This window comes from Salmo trutta, chromosome 7, assembly GCF_901001165.1.
Source record: "Salmo trutta chromosome 7, fSalTru1.1, whole genome shotgun sequence".
NCBI classification, from domain to species: domain Eukaryota; kingdom Metazoa; phylum Chordata; class Actinopteri; order Salmoniformes; family Salmonidae; genus Salmo; species Salmo trutta.
In genome coordinates this window covers 57,091,620-57,109,603 of record NC_042963.1, presented here as the reverse complement: position 1 = coordinate 57,109,603, position 17,984 = coordinate 57,091,620, and the positions used below count along the sequence as shown (strand labels likewise).

At 41.3% G+C, this 17,984-nt stretch overlaps 1 protein-coding gene across 1 annotated transcript; it reads right to left on the bottom strand.

Moving 5' to 3' along the window:
* Positions 1–1,303: 1,303 nt before the first annotated feature.
* LOC115196556 (mucin-2-like) lies at positions 1,304–14,984 on the bottom strand. The gene is given in 19 exon segments (XM_029757379.1): positions 1,304–1,428; positions 1,751–1,790; positions 2,024–2,152; positions 2,463–2,561; positions 2,697–2,819; positions 3,042–3,082; positions 5,749–5,917; positions 6,349–6,380; positions 6,470–6,612; positions 6,861–6,930; positions 7,202–7,380; positions 7,716–7,923; positions 8,331–8,514; positions 9,186–9,430; positions 10,101–10,272; positions 10,857–11,098; positions 11,203–13,601; positions 13,603–14,320; positions 14,323–14,984. Coding segments are annotated over 19 exon segments (5,901 nt in total). The 5' UTR covers positions 14,906–14,984.
* Positions 14,985–17,984: the final 3,000 nt, after the last annotated feature.

Below are 17,984 nucleotides of genomic sequence, written 5' to 3'. Positions count from 1 at the left end.
TATCTTTCAAAGGGTGTAAGATAGTTGTATGTTTGAGAAATTTGAATTATGACATTTAATTGTTTTCAAATTTGGCGCCCTTGATTTTTCACCTGCTGTTGATAGGGTGTACCAGGGGTGGGACCATATAGGTTAAATCAAATGTTCAACTTGCTTTAAACTTTCTCTCTGGCTAAAAATATCATCTAAATGTCAATAAGTAAACAAATATTTATGTGAATATTAGCTACATCTTGAAATGACATATACATTCATTGAGATAGAATTAAAAAAGACAGATGTATGTTATTTCTATCAGTGAGAGGATCTCTGGAAATGACAGATAGGTAGCCAGTTTGTTACATTCAATCACATTCATTTAGAAAACAGCTCATGGTAAGTTGTCAGTGACTGCATGCATATTGTGTACCCTAATTGTTTTTCTAATAATATATTACCCACTGAGCACACACTGGTTAATTCAACATAGTTTCCACTATAATGTTGATATCATGGACGGTCAGTCCTTGCATCCATGGCCCTCTCTATGAATTTGAGAGTGGCTACATTTCTCCAGCCCCATCCTTCAGCTTTTTGCCAAAAAAGTGGCAGGTTGGCCACTTTGTTGTTGTTTGAATTGCAGATTGCCCCTTATAATAGTAACAGTTATGTAATGAATGTGTTCTTTATTAAATACTATGTGTACTTTTTACCTAGTCACACATTGATGCACTTGACAATATGAAATAAAACAAGATAATGACTTCATGCTTCTTCATCAGTTTAATAAGTTTGCATAATGTCTATGATAGTGTAGAGAGAAAGGACATACAGTTCATGAAAGTAGCCTATATGATAATTAGACAGCCCCTATTGGTTCCCTTTAGATAAAAGTATTTAATATTCCATGCAGTTAATGTAAATAAGAACAAATCAAAAGACTTCATTCTTCAAGGCCTAATCTACGTGGTTCTTCTTGTCACACTCAGAGTCATGGCAGCCGCACTTATCAATGTAAATGTAGTTCTGCATGATCTTCTTCCCGTCAGGGCAGAGCATCTGCACCTTCCTCTCACTGGTAGACATCTCCTGACAGCAGGAGCAGGAGTGCATCAAGGTGTTTTTCTCTGCAGAGTACCTAGCAAACAGGACACACAAACAACACTGTTAGAAACAGTATTACATTTATTCTGCTATAGGTCAGCTCCCACTGATTTCTCACCCTTCAATCCAATTCCCCAAGTACAAATTTATGCAAGACCCAAATGCATGTTGCATTTGTTTCTATGTGCTTTTTTGGCGTGTGTGTTCTTAGAGTTTATACTCACATAGAAGACGTTCCACAGGATCCCCCGCAGGCTGAGATTTCCACCGGCACAGTAGACCTGCAGTTATTCACCTCTAGGTAGGTGGTGGTGTTAGTCACATCACAGTGACTACGTAAAGTGCCTGTTTAGGTAGACAGAGTTAAGGAGGGAATTTTAAAGTGGTGAGTTTCCCCCTTACTATGTAAAGTGCACAGACTTTGAGCAACTTGAAAAAGTATATCACATCATAACTGTATTCAGTTTCATCGACAGAAACTGAACATTGATTTATTAAGTCATGAGAGGTTATGTTCATAAGAGGTTGTTCATAAGAGGTTATGTTCATAAGAGGTTATGTTCATAAGAGGTTATATTTGACTAGTAGATCTGATGTATAAACAAAAAATACAACTTCACACAATCATGAATATTTATAAATGAATCAGTATATTGTTTTAACTTACAGGTTGTGCAACATCCATTTGCATCAGTTTTCTCAGTTCCCTGTCAAAAAGAATAGCGTTCAGCTCAATTTGGATATGACTAGTTACAGTCTACTGAGCTAGAGAACACAGTATAGATGTTATAATGGAAAACTATGATCATCTATGAATATGCTACTCGGGTGTAAATTCAATATAACTTAAAAGTTACTATCAAATGAAGCAACCAGTATATTTAGGTATAGTTACTTTACTTCAAACAAACACATTCAACCAGTTTCCTCATCTACTTACAGGGACGCAGTCCTCTGGACGGAACACTGGGCATTCCAATTTGGATTTCACAACGATGAGCTGTTTTTTTGTTTTTGAGCAGTCATACTTCACACAACGGTCACTAGGGGGCGACCAAAACTTCCCAAGCTGTCAAGTAGCAACAAAAGAAATGTTGGTAATTTAATACTGTACATTATAAAAACTTCAATAAATAAGCATTGATAAATCATTTATAAACTTTCAGAAATAATTTCTTCATTATTTGAAAATGTAAACAAGCAGTACAATTCTTAAGTATTTACACCTTTAACATTTATGATCATTTAAGAAGCATTTATGAACATTTGTAAGCATTTAAATGATCTCATTAGTGATATAATTCGTCCCTTTGAGATATCACAAAGATATCTGATATTAAAAATAATCTAATTTGGGTGCATTATCTAATCAACGTCACCTGAATGATGTGAGATGTGGCATCTGGGAGAACTACAACACAGTCCTTCTGGACACACGTTCCACAACATTTCTCAGGTACGACTTCATACTCATAACCCTGGAGGAGAATCAACAAGGTGACATCATTAGTGGATTTCCTTCATATATACCTGGAATATTATACTGTATAGCCTACCATGCAAAATGTTTCACTTATGTTAAACCGAGTTTGCAATTATCCCAAGTACAGTACCGTTTGGCAGGTGGTGGAACAGTTGATTTGGACACAGTCTACAACATACAGCTTGGAAACTGGATCCTTATTAGGGCCACACTTGCACTCCTCACAGGTGCCGCTGGGAACATTTTCACCAAGCTGGAGAGTGCAAGCAAGAGTTAGTATCATGTACTGAAGCAAAAATTAAGCTTGGGGCCACAGTGGCTCTCAGGATTACTTAAAGGGGCAATCTGTGATTGACACATCAATATTTAGGTTTATTTTATACACAATTTACAAATGATTTATTGTAATACTGCTCTGTTCTGCCTGCAAAAATATATTTGTGCAGAGTGATATCAAAAACGTGTTACTTCTCACCATGTATTCAGTATTATTGTAGACACAAACAGGTTTGGGTACTGAGAGAAGACACAATAAAAGAGTCAGACAATGGTTGAGACATAACAGTTGTTGAACAGTTAAGTTAGTCACAATTCCTGCACCACGTTACCATCACGACACCTGCACCATGTTACCATCATGACACCTGCACCACGTTACCATCATGACACCTGCACCATGAAATATTAAGTCACTGTTTTATCACTATACACAGTTTTGAAATTATGGTGCGTGATGGTCTAATGAGATGGTCCAATGACATGGTCCAATGACATGGTCCAATGACATGGTACAATGACATGGTACAATGACATGGTACAATGACATGGTCTAATAACATGGTCCAATAACATGGTCCAATGACATGGTCCAATGAAATGGTCCAATGACATGGTCCAATGACAGGGTCCAATATCATGGTCCAATGACAGGGTCCAATGACATGGTCCAATGACAGGGTCCAATGAAATGGTCCAATGAAATGGTCCAATGAAATGGTCCAATGAAATGGTACAATGACATGGTACAATGACATGGTCCAATGACATGGTCCAATGACATGGTCCAATGACAGGGTCCAATATCAGGGTCCAATGACAGGGTCCAATGACAGGGTCCAATGACAGGGTCCAATGACATGGTCCAATATCATGGTCCAATGACAGGGTCCAATATCATGGTCCAATGAAATGGTCCAATGACATGGTCCAATGACATGGTCCAATGACAGGGTCCAATATCATGGTCCAATATCATGGTCCAATGACAGGGTCCAATGACATGGTCCAATGACATGGTCAGTATAAAGGCTTCATAAACACTACCGAAATGTGTTACAAATCATCTATAACCATATGTCATGCTTTATAAAGGGTTCATAAATGTGACATAACTGTATGACATAACCCACTGTGTCAAATTAGACAAACCTGTGCTTTCTAAACGGTGGCATCAACACTGCTTAATAAAGGCCTTATGAATAATTCAACTGACAACGTATTACCCTGTCATGCATCTAGATAGAGTATTGCAAAACCAGGATATTGTGCCCGATTCCCAGGACCACCCATACGTAAAAATGTATTCATGCTTTGGATAAAAGCATTTGCTAAATTGTATATATTATATTACTCTAAAACATTTCTAGGATGGCCCAAACTATTTCCCTCTTCGCATAGTCAGTATTGAACCTGACCTCAAATTCCCCCAAAATGCTATGCTGCAGTTTTTATTTTTTGCCTACTTCAGAAAAATGCTGTTGTTTTCTTGATTTTGTTTTTCCAGGTATCGGATTTCAATTTTTTTTCTGGTTTACATGAGTTTTTTTTCCTCACCATTTTAATAGAAACATGACTAAATGTGATTTTCTGTGTTCACAACAATGCTTAAACCAAATCAGGGGATGACTTTTGAGGTCTGGGAAAAATCTAAGAAACTTCAATTTTTTAGCTTAGTTGCCCTTTAATTCAGTGAGCATGCCCTGCACTGATGATTGGTTAGAGGGTTTTCTGTAGTGCAGTAAGGCACATGTGATGTGAGTCAGCCGCAATGAAATGGATTAAAAGGCCAGCAATACTCTGAATTATTCAGAGCCCCATGAAATGACTCCATATTTTACGTTCTACATACACTACTGACCCTACTGAGTGTTCTCTACAATATTTTTACTGCTGCACCCAGATTAGTTCTTGCTTTAAGCCAATATATATTCCTTTGGGGGCATTTTCTTTCACCTTGGAAAATGTTTTAAAACCGACATTTTATACAAATGTTCTTAAAAATGTACAAATATGAATCAGTTCATGTTTAAAAAATAATGTATCATATATCATGAATGGTATTGACCCTTTTCCACTATTAAGTAGGGGACTTTTAATTTGAAATGTATCAATATTGCTTGACCCGGAGGTACTTATTTTTAGTGATGCTGATGAGACGTACTACGCTGATTATGTAATGATTTCGCAAATCTAATTCTTAACTTGTGCTGCTACTGGAGATCGAAAAACAAGTTAGTTAACCTAGATTTATTGTATTATAGTAGTTAAGTGTTGAGTTAGATTTCATATTGTCGCTATCTCAATTGTTATTTCAAATAATTTGCACATCTTTACAACACTGTTCTGTATATAGGCACAATATGACATTTGAAAGGTCTTTATTCTTTTGGAACTTCTATGAGTGTAATGTTTACTGTTCATTTTTATAGTTAATTTCACTTTTGTTTATTATCTACTTCACTTGCTTTGGCAATGTTAACATTTGTTTCCCATGCCAATAAAGCCCTTAAATTTAATTGAATTGGTGTGACAAAGGCATTTCCTAACACACCTGCTAAATTTCTTTGGAATCAACATGCAGTACCTCCAGCAGAAAGAGAGGTAAGAAACCAGCTCAGGGACAAGCTACACTATTCACAGTCAGGTGATTATGTCACAGAGTTATGCCACATTTATGAACCCTTTATAAAGCATGTTATAGATGCTTTGTAACACATTTATGTAGTGCTTATGAAGGCTTTATGAAGTAGCTAGAATGAAGACCTGTTTTGTGCAAACATTCCACTCCTTGTACTCCTTGTCATATGCCAAACATTTAGCACACACAGACTTGTACCCAGCTAAGCTGCTGGCACGTTAAGGTGCCTCTATCTGGTCTAAACTCAAATCCTGTCTCTACTCACCGCATTTATTTATCTGACAGCAGTCCACCGTCTCGTTGACCAACACCTCACCGTACTTCTTACAGGTAACAATTTCTTGTGGCGGACATTTCACTGATTCACACTGGACACTCATTATGTCAGCATTACACGTGCACTTCTGGCAGTTACTGTACCAAGTCTCACCAAACTGTGTTGGGACAAAAAACACTGTTAGCAGAAACTTCAAACTTATTAAGACGAGGACTGGCAACCCCTCAGAACCTGGTTCCTCTCTTGGTTTATTCCTACGATTCTGCATTCTAGGGAGTTTTTCCTAGCCACTGTCTTTCTGCCTCTGCATTGCCTGCTCTTTGAGGTTTTAGGCTGGGTATCTGTAAAGCGCTTTGTGACCACTGCTGATGAAAAAAGGGCTTTATCAAATACATTTGATTGATTGATAATAACAATAGGGCTCCAGCCTCTTCAGGGCTTGGACCACTAACAAGCCCCAATGAAACTAGTAAACTGCTTAAAATAATTGGGGTTCTATACAGAATGTTTTTGTGGGCTATAATGTGAAGTGAGCTGTTGAACTATTTATTCTGACAGATTCATTGTAGTATACATCCACATTATTACCTGTTTGGGTTTTCCATCAGGTCCAGTACATCCTTGAAGGGAAAATAAGATTTGAAGTCATACATGGTAGTACTTTGAGACACAATTAAACAATGTATTCCTCAAACTGACATATCCTTACCACAGTCACGAACACAGGTGTCAGAGAATGTGTTGAACAAGACGGTACCCTCAGGGCAGAAACAGCCCTCCATGAATGAGTCACATACAAAGTCACGGGTCATTTGTGCTCCCTGACATGAATGCACATATTTGTCATTGTATCTATGACAAGAGAAAACAATTCATTACAGACTAGAAACTTTTAATATAATGGAAACCTTTAAGAATGTATGTCCATTAGGTTGTGTGGTAAAATAATGAGATGGGAATGAGATGAGATGGGAATGAGATGAGTTTGGAATGAGATGAGATGGGAATGAGATGGGAATGAGATGAGAATGAGATGGGAATGAGATGAGATGAGAATGAGATGGGAATGAGATGAGATGAGATGAGAATGAGATGGATACCTTGAATTGCATGTTGGCTGGATAGTAGAGCCACATGCCTTATACACTTTGGTCTTAGGGCATGTCAGTTCTGTAATATGGTCAAGATGGAATGAAAGACAAAACAGTAAGAACTCAATTTGTAAATGCAGGTTGCCAAAATACAATTAATTTTGATCAATCTTAAAGTTATTAGAATTATTTAAAACCGTGTTATGATCTTGTCTGCATCCCAAATGGGATCCTATTCCCTACATAGATCACTACTTTTGGCCGCTTTCTGGTCAAAAGCAGTGCACTATGTAGGGAATAGGATCCCATTTGTGACACAACCTTTATTTGATATGAAAGTCCTTCCCTACCACATTTTCCATTAGTTGAGTTCCTCCAGTCGATACAGACTCCAGCTGCTGCACACCTCACGGCGTAGGCTTCCAGGCTGGAGCAGCCGATTGAGATATTTGGCATGTGGCAGACATCAAATTTACAGGCCTCGAAGAAGGGTTGTGGTGGGATAACGTCATGGCATTGCTTAAAGACCCTTCCAAAATAAAGAACACATTTAAGTTATTATATAGGCCGAACCCAAATGGGGCATATAAGATGTCACAACAGATCTCTTACAAATATTGATTACTGTATGCCTTACACGTTAAATTATTTGTGAAGCATCTATGAAGTTCTTAAGAATATGACATATTTTATATGGAATAACAAGTCTGCAAGATAAGTTTGGTACTAAGTTTTGGAAAAACAACCCATGCCTTTACCGGAAAGTTTACAGACTTGCATGTATACAGTGTCATAGCAACCTCAATCAGACTCCCTTTGTAATATAGCTGTCTCTCTGTGTTATTACAAGGTTGCACGTCTTACGAGCTAAGTATGATGTCACAGATTGATGTCTTTCCTGACGGGCAGGGTGGAGGCGTAGGCGTAGGGGTAGGTGGGGTAGGGCGTTGCAGATCACAGTAGGGTTTTTTATCATCAGGAATCTTCCATTCATGAGCCATCCCAGGACATGATGGATGAATCTGTGCATTCGGTAATCTGCAATCGTTTTTCCTGTTATTGTCACAGGTACCTTTATAAAGGTAAAATAAATATGGGAATGAGAATAAACACAAGTTCTTTGATGTTAGAAACGCTTATAACATTAAGCCTACCTACACTATATTTTAACTGGTTATGCTATCATTCTAACTGTACAGTGAACTTTTTAATGCCATGGAAAAGCAATAACATGCAACAAAATAACATCAAATCATTGCAACAAATGTTCAGTTTACTCACAGAGTACTACAAGCTGTTCTTCTGATTCATTCTTAAAGTGTTTATTGTCTACATTATGGGTGCATTCCAAATGGAACCCTATTCCCCCTGGTTAAAAGGAGTGCACTACAATGGAACCCTATTCCCCCTGGTTAAAAGGAGTGCACTACATTGGGAACAGCGTACCATTTGGGATGTAGACAATGCCTACATACTTACCACACTGCCCCTCTGTGTTGTTGTGGAATAGGGAGTTTGGCAGGGTTACACTGAACATAAGGGACTTAAACATCACTGTTGCTTTAATGGCAGGGATCTTCAACAGTAACTCTACCCCAGTGCTGGTGATCATGAGGTCTTCATTAGAAAAGGTCGGGAAGATCTGTTTTCCATTGATGTAAACCTTGTGAATGATGAGGAAAAACATGACATAATGAATGAGAATAGAGAACAGAATAACATTACAATACTGTAGATAAGATATGGTTTCCAGAACTAAATGAAGTCACAACAAGAGTTGGTAGTCAGTCAATCTTTTGTCAATAAAATGAAAATCTTTGAAATGTCATGGGACTGTTTCAGATACCTTGATGATGGTTTTTGAGTTAACGTGATGGCATCATCAAAGTGGTTAACCAATATGTAATGTTGTTAAATAACTATTTGTAACTACTGAAGTGTAGTACTGAAAATTACATTTGTCATAGTCGACAAGATCAGATATTCCTATTAATCAATACCCCCACGTTACAAAAAGTAAATAATACATTTCAAAATATGAAGATAGATTATTGTAAGTCTTAAAGTGGTATGAGAACGTCTCTCTCAAAGAATGTCTGTATCAAAGAATGTCTGTATCAAAGAATGTCTGTATCAAAGAATGTCTATCTCCAAGAATGTCTATCTCCAAGAATGTCTATCTCCAAGAATGTCTATCTCAAAGAATGTCTATCTCAAAGAATGTCTGTATCAAAGAATGTCTGTATCAAAGAATGTCTATATCAAAGAATGTCTGTATCAAAGTGCACTTTTATAAAAGTGTATAAATGTGTACAAAAGCACAGTTATAATTACCATATTTGTTGTCACGTTTAATCTCTTCGGAGTAAGAACAATTTTATAGGACTTGTAATAGACAATCAGAGACTGAGGGCAGGTCGCATGTCCAGACGGATCGCAGTTATAGTTGTCGATGTTGACACTGAAGTTCTGTCGAGGAACTATTTCTTTAATCAAAACGTAGGTGCAGTTTTCCTGGAAACTGTAATATTGGCCATCAAATGTGACGTAATGAGGGTCTCCCCATCCATAGCATATACCTGAGAGATGGAACAGAAAAAGGTAGCAAATAGATAGATCACTCATCAATACAAGAGTTTAATGTCCTACCCCAGTCTCCTTTTCACCTCATTTAACACCTGATTTACTGAACACAACAGGTGGTCTAGGTATCCTCATGAAATGGCTCAAGCTGATAACATCACAATGTCACCATCAGATCAGACCAAGGGTGCAACGTTCACTGGGGATGGGGGGACGGTGGGTTTACAGGGAGCATGTCGCCCCCACATTCTGAAATTGCATTTTTGTTCCACTCCAAGTTTTATCATTGGAATGTGTTTCAAAACAAGGCAACACTGTGCTTTAGGACCATGAGGATGCCTCTGAGTGGTCGAGTAGGCTGTTTGGTGTGTTTATCCAACTGGATGAAAATAATAATAATAATACTTATGTCCCCCCCACTTCTAAAACCAAAGTTGCGCGCCTGGATCAGACCAACTCCTTGAAGTTTGCAGTTGTGTCCAAAAAAAAACACAATTTTGTTCAAAACATATTGTATTTCTTTACTGTATTTACACTTGGGATATCACTTTCCAACAGGAAATGTTCAAAAATCACTGGAGGACGTCTTTAAAACAAGTAAACTTGGAGAAATAAGTATTTGTAGAAGGAGAGAAGATAAATAAAAACATTAAGTTTTGAACTTACATTCACATTCATAGTGATAGCAGCAACCTGATTCGTCATAGACTTTAGCTGGTGGGAATCCATTTTCACACACAGGCTTTTCTGCAGACTCACAGACCACATACGTTGTGGTAATTACACCGCTGTGGCAAGTTTGAGTAGTGCAGTTGTCTGTCTTCCAAGTCTCACCATCCTAAAGTTGAAAATGTATGTTTTAGTCCTGAAAGTAAACACACTACGTACTACACAACACTATGAACTACACAACACTATGAACTGCACAACACTATAACTACACAACACTATAACTACACAACACTATAACTACACAACACTATGAGCTACACAACACTATGAGCTACACAACACTATGAACTACACAACACTATGAACTACACAACACTATGAACTACACAACACTATGAACTAAGAAACAAACTATGAACTACACAACATTATGAACTACACAACACTACGAACTAAGAAACAAACTATGAACTACACAACATTATGAACTGCACAACACTACGAACTAAGAAACAAACTATGAACTACACAACACTATGAACTACACAACACTATGAACTACGCAACACTATGAACTACACAACACTATGAACTACGCAACACTATGAACTACGCAACACTATGAACTACACAACACTATGAACTACACAACACTATGAACTACACAACACTATGAACTACACAACACTATGAACTACACAACAATATGAACTAAGAAACACAAATATTCTGTTTAATTTATTTCATTACCTTTCTTGGTGGAATGGCATATTCACAGCCCATGTAAGGTGTAGTCGGGGACAATGTAGATGGTGTAGAATGTGTAGCTTCTGTTGTTGCTGAGACAGTGCTGACTGTAGTTGAGACAGTGCTGACTGTAGCTGGGGTCGTAGAGGGACATGGTCTGGCTTGTTTCTCAACAATACAACTTGAGTTACAGTAGGAGGTGAAACACCAGCCTGCCCCGTCAGTCTCATTATATATCAAGGAACCTAAACAAAAACATATTATTAGTAATGAATAGATATTAAATGAAGTGAATGAATGCATTATGTAGTCAGAATTTATCATTTTAATGAAGGAAACTATCACTTACCAGCAGGGAAATGTAGATTTTTGTATGTGCAAAAACATAATGTGGTAGGGGTAGGGGTAGTGGTAGGGGTTGTTGTTGGGGTAGTGGTAGGGGTAGTGGTAGGGGTTGTTGTTGGGGTAATGGTAGGGGTTGTGGCTGGGGTAATGGTAGGGGTTGTGGCTGGGGTAATGGTAGGGGTTGTTGTGGGTATCGTTGATTCAGGACCAGTTGTAATTTCCTCTGTTACTTTTATTGTTGTGGATGCAGTTGTTGACGTAGTTGTGGTTGTTGGACTTTCTGTTGTTGTTGTTTGCGTAGTTGTTGTTGGACTTTCTGTTGTTGTTGTTGTTGTTTGGGTAGTTGTTGTTGTTGTTGTTGGGGTAGTTGTTGTTGTTGTTGGGGTAGTTGTTGTTGCTGTTGTTGGGGTAGTTGTTGTTGGACTTTCTGTTGTTGTTGTTGTTGTTGTTGTTGTTTGGGTAGTTGTTGTTGTTGTTGTTGGGGTAGTTGTTGTTGTTGGTGTTGTTGATTCAGGACCAGTTGTAATTTCCTCTGTTGTTTCACTTGTTGTGGAATATGTTGTTGTCTTAGACGTTACTGTGGTTGATGGACTTCCTGTGGTGGTTGTTGTTGTTGTGGTAGTGGTGGTAGGTGTTGTTGATTCTGGACCAGTTGTAACTTCCTCTGTTATTGTCGTTGTTGTGGATGGAGTTGTTGACATAGTTGTGGTTGTTGGACTTTCTGTTGTTGTTGTTGGACGTTCTGTTGTTGTGGTTGTTGTTGGGGTATTTGTTGTTGTTGGACTTTCTGTTGTTGTTATTGTTGTTGGGAGGGTTGTTGATGTTGGACTTTCTTTTGTTGTTGTTGTTGTTGTGATAGTTGTTGTTGTTGTTGTTGGGGTAGTTGTTGTTGTTGAACTTTCTGTTGTTGTTGTTGTTGTTGTTGGGGTAGTTGTTGTTGTTGGACTTTCTGTTGTTGTTGTTGTTGTTGGGAGGGTTGTTGATGTTGGACTTTCTGTTGTTGTTGTTGTTGTTGGGAGGGTTGTTGTTGTTGGACTTTCTGTTGTTGTTGTTGTTGTTGTTGTTGGGGTAGTTGTTGTTGTTGGACTTTCTGTTGTTGTTGTTGTTGTTGTTGGTGGTGGTGTAATGGTTGTTGTGGGTGTTGTTGATTCAGGACCAGTTGTAATTTCCTCTGTTGTTTCGCTTGTTGTGGAATATGTTGTTGTCTCAGACGTTACTGTGGTTGATGGACTTCCTGTGGTGGTTGTTGTTGTTGTGGTAGTGGTAGTAGGTGTTGTTGATTCTGGACCAGTTGTAACTTCCTCTGTTACTTGTGTTGTTGTGGATGGAGTTGTTGACTTAGTTGTGGTTGACGGACTTTCTGGTGTTGTTGTTGGACGTTCTGTTGTTGTTGTTGGGGTAGTAGGTGTTGTTGATTCTGGACCAGTTGTAACTTCCTCTGTTACTTGTGTTGTTGTGGATGGAGTTGTTGACTTAATTATGGTTGTTGGACTTTCTGTTGTTGTTGTGGATGGAGTTGTTGACTTAGTTGTGGTTGATGGACTTTCTGGTGTTGTTGTTGGACTTTCTGTTGTTGTTGTTGTTGGGGTAGTTGTTGTTGGACTTTCTGTGGTGGTTGTTGTTGTTGTTGTTGTTGTTGTAGTAGTTGTTGTTGGGGTAGTGGTACGTGTTGTTGTTGGGGTAGTGGTAGAAGTTGTAATGGTTGTTGTGGGCCATTCTGAGGTGGTAGTTGTCTCATTGCTACAAACATCAACACAACATCTGACTCTGATCTCGTAGTTGTAGCATATTGGTGGGATGCCTTGATCCTTGTTGTGGCATATCAGTCCAACTGAGGGATTGCATTCAACATTTTGACCTAGTTCGGCCAAAGGAACATCGATGTTTTCTTTGGATCTGCATTCTACTTCCTTAGGTTGGCTACAAATATCAATACCAGATTTCCTTATATTTTCTATGGTTTCATAATCTCCTCCTTTTTCTATAGTAGGATAGTGACTGTCAATCCAGCCTGACCAATCACAGACAGTCTTGATCAGGCAGTGTGGAGTAGTAGTGGGTGAAGTGGTTGTTGGTGAAGTAGGAGTTGTTGTGGGGGTAGTGGTAGGGGTTGTTGTGGGGGTAGTGGTAGTGGTTGTTGTGGGGGTAGGGGTAGGGGTTGTTGTGGGGGTAGTGGTAGGGGTTGTTGTGGGGGTAGTGGTAGGGGTTGTTGTGGGGGTAGGAGTTGTTGTGGGGGTAGTGGTAGGAGTTGTTGTGGGGGTAGTGGTAGGAGTTGTTGTGGGGGTAGTGGTAGGGGTTGTTGTGGGGGTAGTGGTAGGGGTTGTTGTGGGGGTAGTGGTAGGGGTTGTTGTGGGGGTAGTGGTAGGGGTTGTTGTGGGGGTAGTGGTAGGAGTTGTTGTGGGGGGTAGTGGTAGGGGTTGTTGTGGGGGTAGGGGTAGTGGTTGTTGTGGGGGTAGTGGTAGGAGTTGTTGTGGGGGTAGTGGTAGGGGTTGTTGTGGGGGTAGGGGTTGTTGTGGGGGTAGTGGTAGGAGTTGTTGTGGGGGTAGTGGTAGGAGTTGTTGTGGGGGTAGGAGTTGTTGTGGGGGTAGTGGTAGGAGTTGTTGTGGGGGTAGTGGTAGGAGTTGTTGTGGGGGTAGTGGTAGGGGTTGTTGTGGGGGTAGTGGTAGGGGTTGTTGTGGGGGTAGGAGTTGTTGTGGGGGTAGTGGTAGGAGTTGTTGTGGGGGTAGTGGTAGGAGTTGTTGTGGGGGTAGTGGTAGGGGTTGTTGTGGGGGTAGTGGTAGGGGTTGTTGTGGGGGTAGTGGTAGGGGTTGTTGTGGGGGTAGTGGTAGGGGTTGTTGTGGGGGTAGTGGTAGGAGTTGTTGTGGGGGTAGTGGTAGGGGTTGTTGTGGGGGTAGGGGTAGTGGTTGTTGTGGGGGTAGTGGTAGGAGTTGTTGTGGGGGTAGTGGTAGGGGTTGTTGTGGGGGTAGGGGTTGTTGTGGGGGTAGTGGTAGGAGTTGTTGTGGGGGTAGTGGTAGGAGTTGTTGTGGGGGTAGTGGTAGGGGTTGTTGTGGGGGTAGTGGTAGGGGTTGTTGTGGGGGTAGTGGTAGGGGTTGTTGTGGGGGTAGTGGTAGGGGTTGTTGTGGGGTAGTGGTAGGAGTTGTTGTGGGGGTAGTGGTAGGGGTTGTTGTGGGGGTAGTGGTAGGGGTTGTTGTGGGGGTAGTGGTAGGGGTTGTTGTGGGGGTAGTGGTAGGAGTTGTTGTGGGGGTAGTGGTAGGGGTTGTTGTGGGGGTAGTGGTAGGAGTTGTTGTGGGGGTAGGGGTTGTTGTGGGGGTAGTGGTAGGAGTTGTTGTGGGGGTAGTGGTAGGGGTTGTTGTGGGGGTAGTGGTAGGGGTTGTTGTGGGGGTAGTGGTAGGGGTTGTTGTGGGGGTAGTGGTAGGGGTTGTTGTGGGGGTAGTGGTAGGAGTTGTTGTGGGGGTAGTGGTAGGGGTTGTCGTGGGGGTAGTGGTAGGGGTTGTTGTGGGGGTAGTGGTAGGGGTTGTTGTGGGGGTAGTGGAAGGGGTTGTGGCTGGGGCAATGGTAGGGGTTGTTGTGGGGGTAGTGGTAGGGGTTGTTGTGGGGGTAGTGGAAGGGGTTGTTGAGGGTGTAATGGTTGTTGTCGTTGTTGTTGATTCTGGACCAGTTGTAATTTCCTCTGTTGTTTCTCTTGTTGTGGAATATTTAGTTGACATAGTTGTTGTGGTTGATGTTGGACTTTCTGTTGTTATTGTTGGACTTTCTGTTGTTGTTGTTGTTGTTGAGGTAATGGTAGGGGTTGTTGTTGGTGTAATGGTAGGGGTTGTTGTTGGGGTAATGGTAGGGGTTGTTGTTGGGGTAATGGTAGGGGTTGTTGTTGGGGTAATGGTAGGGGTTGTGGTTGGGTTTGATGTAGTAGTTTCTTCTGTCTGTATTGTCAAAGTTGAGATTTGCTTTTCAGTTGCTTTTGTGTATGGTGGATTTGTGACAACAGTGAACTCTGTTGTTGTGATAGATGATTTGGTGGTGGCTGTTGTCGTTTCCTCAGAGGTAGTCCTTGTCTGAGTCGTTGTTGTGGTAGTAGTTGGGGTAGTAGTAGAGGTTGTTGTGGGTATTGTTGATTCTGGACCAGTTGTAATTTCCCCTGTTGTTTCGCTTGTTGTGGAATATGTTGTTGTCTCAGACGTTACTGTGGTTGATGGACTTCCTGTGGTGGTTGTTGTTGTTTTGGTAGTGGTAGTAGGTGTTGTTGATTCTGGACCAGTTGTAACTTCCTCTGTTACTTGTGTTGTTGTGGATGGAGTTGTTGACTTAATTATGGTTGTTGGACTTTCTGTTGTTGTTGTGGATGGAGTTGTTGACTTAGTTGTGGTTGATGGACTTTCTGATGTTGTTGTTGAACTTTCTGTTGTTGTGGTTGTTGTTGTTGGGGTAGTTGTTGATGTTGGACTTTCTGTTGTTGTTGTTGTTGTTGTTGGGAGGGTTGTTGATGTTGGACTTTCTGTTGTTGTTGGTGGTGTAATGGTTGTTGTGGGTGTTGTTGATTCAGGACCAGTTGTAATTTCCTCTGTTGTTTCGCTTGTTGTGGAATATGTTGTTGTCTCAGACGTTACTGTGGTTGATGGACTTCCTGTGGTGGTTGTTGTTGTTGTGGTAGTGGTAGTAGGTGTTGTTGATTCTGGACCAGTTGTAACTTCCTCTGTTACTTGTGTTGTTGTGGATGGAGTTGTTGACTTAATTATGGTTGTTGGACTTTCTGTTGTTGTTGTGGATGGAGTTGTTGACTTAGTTGTGGTTGATGGACTTTCTGATGTTGTTGTTGGACGTTCTGTTGTTGTTGTTGGGGTAGTAGGTGTTGTTGATTCTGGACCAGTTGTAACTTCCTCTGTTACTTGTGTTGTTGTGGATGGAGTTGTTGACTTAATTATGGTTGTTGGACTTTCTGTTGTTGTTGTGGATGGAGTTGTTGACTTAGTTGTGGTTGATGGACTTTCTGGTGTTGTTGTTGGACTTTCTGTTGTTGTTGTTGGGGTAGTTGTTGTTGTTGTTGGACTTTCTGTGGTGGTTGTTGTTGTTGTTGTTGTTGTTGTTGTTGTTGGGGTAGTAGTTGTTGGACTTTCTGTTGTTGTTGTTGTTGCTGTTGGGGTAGTTGTCGTAGCTGTTGGGGTAGTTGTAGTAGTTTTTGTGGGGGTAGTGGTACGTGTTGTTGTTGGGGTAGTGGTAGAAGTTGTAATGGTTGTTGTGGGCCGTTCTGAGGTGGTAGTTGTCTCATTGCTACAAACATCAACACAACATCTGACTCTGATCTCGTAGTTGTAGCATATTGGTGGGATGCCTTGATCCTTGTTGTGGCATATCAGTCCAACTGAGGGATTGCATTCAACATTTTGACCTAGTTCGGCCAAAGGAACATCGATGTTTTCTTTGGATCTGCATTCTACTTCCTTAGGTTGGCTACAAATATCAATACCAGATTTCCTTATATTTTCTATGGTTTCATAATCTCCTCCTTTTTCTATAGTAGGATAGTGACTGTCAATCCAGCCTGACCAATCACAGACAGTCTTGATCAGGCAGGGTGGAGTAGTAGTGGGTGAAGTGGTTGTTGGTGAAGTAGGAGTTGTTGTGGGGGTAGTGGTAGGGGTTGTTGTGGGGGTAGTGGTAGGGGTTGTTGTGGGGGTAGTGGTAGGGGTTGTTGTGGGGGTAGTGGTAGGGGTTGTTGTGGGGGTAGTGGTAGGGGTTGTTGTGGGGGTAGTGGTAGGGGTTGTTGTGGGGGTAGTGGTAGGGGTTGTTGTGGGGGTAGTGGTAGGAGTTGTTGTGGGGGTAGTGGTAGGGGTTCTTGTGGGGGTAGTGGTAGGGGTTGTTGTGGGGGTAGTGGTAGGGGTTGTTGTGGGGGTAGTGGTAGGGGTTGTTGTGGGGGTAGTGGTAGGGGTTGTTGTGGGGGTAGTGGTAGGGGTTGTTGTGGGGGTAGGGGTAGGGGTTGTTGTGGGGGTAGTGGTAGGGGTTGTTGTGGGGGTAGTGGTAGGAGTTGTTGTGGGGGTAGTGGTAGGGGTTGTTGTGGGGGGTAGTGGTAGGAGTTGTTGTGGGGGTAGTGGTAGGGGTTGTTGTGGGGGTAGTGGTAGGAGTTGTTGTGGGGGTAGTGGTAGGAGTTGTTGTGGGGGTAGTGGTAGGGGTTGTTGTGGGGGTAGTGGTAGGGGTTGTTGTGGGGGTAGTGGTAGGGGTTGTTGTGGGGGTAGTGGTTGTTGTGGGGGTAGTGGTAGGGGTTGTTGTGGGGGTAGTGGTTGTTGTGGGGGTAGTGGTTGTTGTGGGGGTAGTGGTAGTGGTTGTTGTGGGGGTAGGGGTTGTTGTGGGGGTAGTGGTAGGGGTTGTTGTGGGGGTAGTGGTAGGGGTTGTTGTGGGGGTAGTGGTTGTTGTGGGGGTAGTGGTAGGGGTTGTTGTGGGGGTAGTGGTAGGGGTTGTGTAGGTGGTAGGGGTTGTTGTGGGGGTAGTGGTAGGAGTTGAGAAAACAAATACTGTTGTGCTCGGTGCTTGGGTGGATATCTGTTTTGTTGTAACACTTGGTGTAGTTGGTGGAGTTGTGGTGCTGGGACAGTGGTTCATAATCCGGACAATGGTTCCGTTCTCTTTGCAGGTGGCAGTAATACAGGTCTCATCACCGTCAGATGTGTGATATATGGTCGCTCCATACGGGTATGTTCTGCCGTCGTATAAACAATAGCAAGCTGCAATAGGATTTTCACAGGGAACACAAGTTATTATCATGTAATCATCTTGTTATGTTACCTTCTTGGTAAT